The following is an 8,733-nucleotide window of genomic DNA, read 5'->3' on the forward strand; positions in this document are numbered from 1 at the left end:
ACCCTGGTGCGGTTGATCACACCTGACACTACAGAAACTGTGTCGAAGTGTCACACCCACACTAACGCAGGTGTGTTGCCCTTATCTGTGTTACACAGAGAAACACACACACACACACACTTATCCCAAGAAGATAAAATGCAACCATGTCCATGACCATGAGATATGCGCAGAAAGGTTTCCAACTTTCCATAGTATTTTCTTTCCAACTTATCCAAAGGTGGATTTCAGGAGGCAAGCCTCCCCAGCTTGTAGGATGTGCAATATACAGTTTATATGGAGATGCATGCTGCATGCTCTCTCTCTCTCTCTCTCTCTCTCTCTCTCTCTCTCTCTCTCTCTCTCTCTCTCTCTCTCTCTCTCTCTCTCTCTCTCTATATATATATATATATATATATATATATATGTTTTTGAAAGCCTACCAACTAAAAACCTCTCACATGGGTGCGGGTAAGGGTGCGGAGCAATTTCAAAAATTTTGGATACGGGGACACGGCTATATATATTTTAAAATATATATATATATATATATAACAATAATAAGACTCGGTCAAAGTTGTGCCCGTTAGGGGACACGGCTATATATATATATATTAAATATATAAAAAGATCAATTTTTTTTAGTTTATATACGTCTTTTGCCCTAAAAATAGACAAAAATAGACTCGGTCAAAGTTGACCGAGTCTAAAATGTGGACAGACTCGGCCCCGATGCATTGACCGAGTCAGACACTTGGTTGACCGTGTCCGCCCCATGTCTGAAGCCGCACCTGTGTCGGGGCATGTCGACGCGGGGTGCGTCAACCTTATAGCCGAGTCCGTATGACTTAGCTAAAAACCCTACCAAACCTACCCACCACACGTTTTATTAGATTTATGATATTTTTTTTCAAATTTCCGACTGTACAGATGTGATCTATATGCTTGTTTTTACAGGAATCAGTTCTTGGAGCATTTGGTTCCGATGCATGGATAGGTTTTTATAAGTTTCAAAAATCAACGGTGTACAATTTCATAAATTTTTGAGGCTCCAAATACCATTTTTTATATCCAAAATTCATGATTCAAGTGTCGGTTTCTAGTAAATCAATCATGCTGAACACACCTGTACCGTCAGAATTTTGAAAAAACCACCAAAACTTTTTCAGTATGTAGGGTTGGCATGGTTTTTGGTGGGTAGGTTTTCATTCCTATATATATATATATATATATATATATATGGGTAAATATTGGCTACTAATGAAGGTAAGGAACTAATGAGCTAGAAATCATAGGTGCAAGTTGTATCAACTCAATCTAACCACATAGATGTGTTTAACATGGTTTGTTTGCCAAGGATAAAGCCTTGCATCGTGCTTTTCTGGTGTAAAAATGTGATCTTTTGAGTTATAAAATTTTGGCACATTATGGGCCATTGATTTTTCGACCCCTTTAAAAACTTAATTACTTGTCATAATCACATGATTCAAAACATGTTTCCTACTAAACAAACCATATAGATCACATCTGTAACGTTTGATCTACAAAAAAATAGAATTTTTTGAAGAAAAAAGCAATTTCTACTCATTAGTTCCTTACCTTCATTCGTTATAGGTTAAAGTAAATCAAACACTGGGTATTATCCCATCCAGCAAATCTATCACAACCAACCATAGAAACTCTATCTAGATGCTTTTGTAATCCATAGGCAGCTTATGATCAGCATTGATCCTTTCAGAGTTTGTCTTCAGAAATTTGAACCGCTTCACACTGATGTCACTGAAATCCAACTAATGTGGAATATAAGTTGTGTGAAACATGTTGGCTAATGTGTTATGCCACATTTACCCCCAATGAGGCCAAGGAATATTGGGCTTTCTCAATTATGTGCATCTGAACCCATGTCAGATATATGTTATGATACTGAGGGCTTACATACAAGCATATATATATATATATATATATTCTTTGTGTGTGTGTGTGCACGCTACAATCAACCTGAGATCTCATGATACAAGTTGTTTTGACTCGATCTAACATTGTAGATGTGTTCAGCATGATCTATCTGCTAGGAATCGGCCCTTGGATCATATTTTTCAATAAAAAAATGTCCTTTAAAGTAAAAAAATATATGCATTTACAGCCGTTGATTTTTCAACATCCAATGAAGCCTGCTCCGGCATCAGATCCCCACTAAACGGAGCATGCAAATTACATCCATGGGATTAGATTTGTGGAAAAAAATTTAAAAAAAAAAAGATTTTCTTAGTCATTTGCACTGTTGCACATATAAATGACTAGCAAATAAATATATTCCCTATATACATATTATTTATTCATTTATTTTAATTCATATAGACTCATGCTTCAATATGATGCACAAACATGAATCAAGAATTGGGGTTTTGTTGGCTCCACTAATAAATTAACGCCCTCCATACCAATCATCCTAATCAGTCTAGAGATGCCTAAACCAGTAATTTCTTGCACAAAGTATTAGAATACCAAAAAACATGAGTCTTTTGCTAGCATCATAAGACTTCTGATGGATTTTTATTTAAAAATCTTGGAATTCAGCTAAGGAGCAAAATTCATACTAATTTACAATTTTACATTTCAAAACTTATTATAAAAAAATTAACATCTACATATGGTTGTGGTCATGATCAAATTTATAGCACCATAGTGGCCAATCTTATACTAACGGGCCTTGAGTAACTTGGCCCCACGAGTCTTTGTCCAACTCCACTGTGATCATTTGCTTTGTACTTCATCCTTGTAACGTGATGCATGTGACTACTGGATTAAACTGAGAGCATTCACCTCTTCCCTGCATCATCAATCTATCCCCAAAGGAGACTGTCAGTTTGTTAGCAACAAACATACCACAAAATGCCATGGCTGCGAAAACACATCCACATGAACCATTCAACCACCAAATCTAACCACTGCTCTGAAATGGTTGCATGTCATCCCAAATCAAACTCACAAAGGATGAGGGAAACATATGCATTCAAGGTTCGTGTGTCCTTTATGCCATCACAAGCATGCCCCTACATACCCTAGCAAACTGAAGATGTTTCTTGTGGTTCTCTATTAGGCACAACATGTCAAAAGAAAAAACATTTACTTAAAGGCCAACAGTGGAAGAACGTACGTCACCATATAATTAACCTGGTGCCATTCAACTTCATTGACAGACGGCTAGCTTTGAAACAGTGAGAGGGGCTCAAATTCCTCCCCCATTCAAACATGATAACACCAACGGTTACCAGATTTTCTAATTTTGAGTAGGAAAACGTCCTGGTTCTCACAACCCTGATGGCTATGGTTGATATGTTTATAAAAGGTAGCTGAACTACCATACGCTATATTCTGCATCTCACCACCCATAGGTAAGATTTCCCATCTAGCTATTTCCTCAATGAATCTAGATCCACCAAACTGTTTGCTCTTACTTCAAATTGTGCTGCTTCTAATAAAACTGCTGGAGCAATACTTCTCACCTTTATCTCCTACAAATGGAGAATGAGAAGCCATTTCTTCGAGGAATCTAATTAAGATGTGCTAAGAAGTTTCTTTTGAACTAAATCATCTTTCAGCAGATTGAAACACATTATAAAAGGACATGAGGGCATCCTATGTCATCTATGTCAGACACAAGATTATCGAGCAAGTAACACACATTCCGTACATACATATACATGAAGACACGCATATGGGTTTTACTTAGAATTAGCCCACTGCTTCTCAAGCGACACAATAGATATTTCTACAATAAATCCATCAAGGATTAAGGGAATTGCTAATCAAATTTATATGAAACAAATCTTTACATATAAAGAAATCCCAAAAGATTGTGCTCATGATGCTTTCAAGCCTGATGAGGCCTAAGAATATTGACCAGCCACACACATGCTGGACACAACACCATCACCCAAGCAACATCGACAATTTGATGGAAAAAAATGACAGGAAATACCAAATAAAATCAGTGCAATGGTACAAGTAATTTCTTGCAACTCAACCAAAAACCTGTTAGGTAGATTAACAAGTTACACTTAAATGTAAGCATTTAATAATTCCAAAAAAAAAAGTAATACAGTAAACAAATGATTGATTTTTCAATAAACCTGTTTCTACTAGTGAAATATGTCCTAAACCAACACAATAAAAAATTGTCCACACAATCACATACCACACTGTTTGCATCTCGCCCCCCACAGAGCAAAAGTAGACCATCAGAACGTGCACTTGCTGTTGCATACCTGCACAGGAATCACTGTAAGCTAGTATAACTTTAAGAGAATCTTTCATTTTAGAAAATGAAAAAAAGAAAAGAATCCTAATTCTAAGTCTTAAAATGTAACTTCTAAGAAATACATAGAAACAGTAAACATAAAACTACAATAAATAAATAAACAAATATTAAGAAAAGAGCAAACAAACCTTGTAATATAAGAACAAATGTATTCCGATACCAGCAATAAAGGACTTTTTTTAAAGCAAAAGAAATTACTTGCATTAACAAAGAAATTGAGACATGAGAAGCTCCAAAAACACACACATAGGTCCTAAGCTTAAGTGTGGGCATCCCGCATCCCCACCACATAAGGATCAAAGATTCAAAACATAAAAAGAAGAAGGCAAAATGTAACAAAAAAAGAGCTCCAAGAAAGAATGGCACAAAACTATAATTGAACATTGCAAACATGACATAAACAGGGAGGTGAATGCAATATCCTCAAGGAGACATGTGAATTCCTCCTAATCAAATATTTGTAAGTGACATGATGGCACCATTTTATATTTAACAGATCCTAAAGTCATGAACCAATTGAAATGTATTCTCACAAGCTAAGCAGGAGATTTAACCAACCAAAACCTAGTCATGATCACAGACTCTTTGGGATACTCTAGACAACAAAATTTATTGGCAGATTTACCAAGAACTGGTTTCCTTGGCAAATCCTATAAATATTTTAAGTAAATGTACGATACAATTGTGTTGTATGACTAAGGGATATCGCAGACGTCCCAAATCAATGTATTGTAACAATCTTTGTTGTTGGATTTGGCTCTTATTTTTGCTGGAAATTATACTCTTATCTTTTTTTTAAGCTCCCCTTCTCTCTTACTGCTCTCTCAAATCTTGGTATTTATGCCTTTATGGTTACATATCATCATCCTGTATGACTTTAATTTTATGTAGGTTTTTATGGATGTTCACTAAATAGCTGTTCCTTTAGTTAACCTAACCAAATGTTTATCAACTCCAATTAGCTTTGATATTAGCATCATGATTCTTGTGTTATTTATTGTATTGCAGATTCATCATGCATTGTTGCTATTTTTCCTCTCTTTTTTGTTTGCTTATGAGTGCTTATTTTTTCTTTCTCTGTAGTCAAACAGTTTTTTTCATTCTTTCTTTTCCACCTAATTGTTTAGATTTTTCAATTTGTTTACATTTAGACTGCAAATTTTTTGTGTCTTATGATGAAATACAATATCAATACAATCTTTTTTGTAATTTGACCCTTTCAGTATATGTCATGGTGCATGGTACAACTTTTACAATACTGTTTGGTTCAACAAATGTCTCAGAAAAATCTCGTGAAAGAGAGTAAAGGTATTACAACATTTAGGCCTTGTAAAAATATCAAGAAAATCTTAATTTTGGATTTACTCACCCATGATTTCAACATCTCAAGGGTAGTTGTTTCTATGACTAAAAGTAATTATTGGAGTGTGCAAGTTACTCCAAATCCACATCAGTGAGCTCTTATATCCAAGAACACAGTATGATAGACACACATTGTGCAGAGTTTACATGACAACAATAAGAAAAGAGAATAACCACCAATGACTTACATGCATGGGGGTGGGCCTTCTCCTTCCGGCTCCAATTTCCTCCACTCATAAGGTTTTGCAGCCGTATCTAAAGCCCACACATCAGCTAACGGCCGCTTTCCTAGTGAAAAATTGGAATTACAATTCAGAACAAGGATTAGTGGTTAACCTTGTAAGTTTTACTAAAATGCCCAACATATACAGCATAAACAAACCAAGAGATAACAGAAGACACACCGTCATTTCCACCAATTGCCAGAAGAAACCGTTGGCCAACCAGTGCCATGACATGGCCATACCGAGGTCCTGGGCCTGGGCCTTGCACAACCACCCTATTACAGAAGGACAACCGTTTTCAATAAGCACAAGCCTGAATGTGCCGACTGGAAATAAGAAAGTTTCTTAATATAACTGCAACCTATGCCATCTGGGTCTTTGTTGTGTCAGGTCAAGAACATGTAGATCCTCAGCAGATAAACCAGTCGGACCAATCCCACCCTATCAATCAAAAGAATCAATAGATCTTAATCCCCTGTTAAATACTACACTCTGAATCTAAGAACTAGACCAAGTGTAGAAATAACCTGAATAACAACCATAGTACCCACAGCAGTTGCAACATGCGCAGCACGAGGTGATGGCGGCTCCCCAAGTGGCGAAAGTCTGTCATTTTTTCATTTTCCATCAGAAAGATGCTTACAAGAACAAGAATTGCTTTACACACTGAAGAACAATACATGAAAATGGCCCTTATTCAAAGTTTTAAGCTTCTAGACGGTCGAGGAAAACATATGAAGACCCCGAATGACCAAATTCAGATTTCTTCAACACCATGGACAAAACACAGCTATACAAACATTAGGGTTGTTTATGATAAGCAATATATGACGCTTGGCACCAAAATCTGATTTACAAGAGAAAGACACATCACACAATTCTGTCAAGACATACCTCGACCATTTGTTTGCTAACACATCATAACAGTGGACATCAGCAGTAGCCCCAGCTAATCCTGCAAATACAAAATTCTGAGCCGATCAAGAAACAGCACGGTTACACATATAACCAATCTAACTTATGAAACTGTACATAACCAATAATGGTTTTGCCCATAAATAATAAGCCACTATTCTAGGGAATATTGATCAATTCTGAAATCAAGCGAGGAAGGGCGGCAAACAACGATTCTCTAAAGAAGAACTGAGAAAACAAACAACCACCAATCTGCTGGGAAAGGAATCTTGTACCAAAGAACCCCATGTTGTGGGCAAGTAATCCTCTCCTATCAGATACTAAGAAAGAATTGCCCGCGATTCATCAGTAACCAACCAAAAACGCACTGCTCTCGAATCAACCATGAGGAAGAAAGCCATATCTCAAGAAACTAAGAAAGAAGAAAAAAATTATGATGAATTACTTATGCCAGTGCTTGCTCCCGACGTCGGGGGCCCAGAAACTGCAGAATTGCCCTCCAGAGCGGTGGCGCCACCGAAGAGTATAAGCCGAGGCCCGATATAGCCCGGCGTTCCTTCTTCCCCGACTGCAGCGACGGCCGTCAGCGTGTGCCCGCATCTGGGACCGGGGCCGTCTTCTTTCTTCTCGATGATCGCATTGGCGACGCTGTACGTCGGGGCATGTCTAGGGCCGACAACCGGCGGTGCGGAATGCGGTTGTTGTTGCTCCTGCTGTTCCGGTTGTTGTTCTTGTTGTTGCTGCTGCTGCTGTTGCGGCAATTGCTCGTTGCTTTCGTCGTGGTGGTGAAGGTGTTGATCTTGAGGAGACATCGAACCGGACGTGCTCTGGCTCTGATCCTGCGGATCGCCCTCGGTCACCATCGCCCCATCCACGTCCATCCTCTTCGCAAGAAACCCGTCGACTCACCGCTTCTTCGGATCAGAGGGACGAGCCTACGGCAGCCTCTGTGAGGAACCATTTTTCTCATGAACCCCAATTTTTCGGTTCGGCCCTTGCCAAGAAACCTAGCCAAGAAAAGGAAAAAAATTAGAGAGAGAGAGAGAGGGGGCGAAAGCCTCGATCGATCCCGATAAACCATGATCTTACCTGTTGATTCATCGGTAAAAAATGACGGAATTTCGTTGCCCTGGATCAACGGCTGCCCTCGATCGAGATCCGATCGCGGACCGTCGCCTCCTGGCCCGGCCGAGATGAGAGAAAAGGGAAAAGAAAATTCCCCGCCCTCCGCTTCTAATTATTAGTTGTTGGATGCCATTTTCACTTGCGACGAAGAGATGGGGGAAAAAAAAAACGGAGAAGCAGCTAAATAAAGAAAATCTCCAACTCCTTCGTCCCCTTCCCACCTCCTTGTTTTCCCTATCTCGAAGCCCCCTCCCCCCCCTCCTTGTTTTTCTCTTTCTTGCCTTTTTTTTCTTTTGCTTTTTTATAAAAACTCTTTCTCCCTGTTTCAAAAAAACAAAAAAAAAAAATGACCCTCGGTCTCCGTCCGATTCCCGGCGTTCCGAACAAAATAAAAAGAGAAAAAATAATAATAAACACATTAATAGTAGCTCGGCAGTCACAAGTACGGCTGCACACCTTTCGGTTTGGGCGGCCGGAGTCTGACTCTCTTTTTTTTGTTTTTTTTTTAAAGCCAGACCCTACCAGTTTTATACAACGATACAATTGGGATTTGAACTTGAAACGTCCCAGACAAGGTGACTAGCTGCTCTTTTTTTTCTTTAGGTTTTATGAATAATGACTGTTAGGCCGTCAAACACACAATCTCTCCCTCTCTCTTCATGGACTGATAAACCAGCTGAACTAACTGAATAAGGCATGTTGGGACCCGGCTCGTTTACCAATGGATTGAGTTCATGATGGCGCGTCTGGTTCATGTCGGGACGAGTCACGAGCCGAGCTATATCTAGGCTTGTCTTTGCCGGGTAT

At 38.7% G+C, this 8,733-nt stretch overlaps 1 protein-coding gene across 1 annotated transcript in view; it reads right to left on the reverse strand.

The window, feature by feature from the left end:
• The window catches only part of LOC149831791 (serine/threonine-protein phosphatase BSL3-like), a 34,038-nt gene extending 25,685 nt beyond the window's left edge, over positions 1–8,353 (reverse strand). The window contains exons 1-8 of the mRNA XM_090014135.1: positions 7,891–8,353; positions 7,247–7,808; positions 6,781–6,841; positions 6,414–6,492; positions 6,248–6,327; positions 6,067–6,161; positions 5,851–5,950; positions 4,178–4,247 (exon numbers count right to left, since the gene is read on the reverse strand). Coding sequence (XP_089870261.1) covers positions 4,178–4,247; positions 5,851–5,950; positions 6,067–6,161; positions 6,248–6,327; positions 6,414–6,492; positions 6,781–6,841; positions 7,247–7,682 — 921 coding nt within the window. The 5' untranslated portion in view covers positions 7,683–7,808; positions 7,891–8,353. The remainder of the gene's footprint in view (positions 1–4,177; positions 4,248–5,850; positions 5,951–6,066; positions 6,162–6,247; positions 6,328–6,413; positions 6,493–6,780; positions 6,842–7,246; positions 7,809–7,890) is intronic.
• Positions 8,354–8,733: the final 380 nt, after the last annotated feature.

The sequence above is a fragment of the Nuphar pumila genome, chromosome 7 (genome assembly GCF_984573655.1).
Source record: "Nuphar pumila chromosome 7, dmNupPumi1.hap1.1, whole genome shotgun sequence".
NCBI lineage: Eukaryota > Viridiplantae > Streptophyta > Magnoliopsida > Nymphaeales > Nymphaeaceae > Nuphar > Nuphar pumila.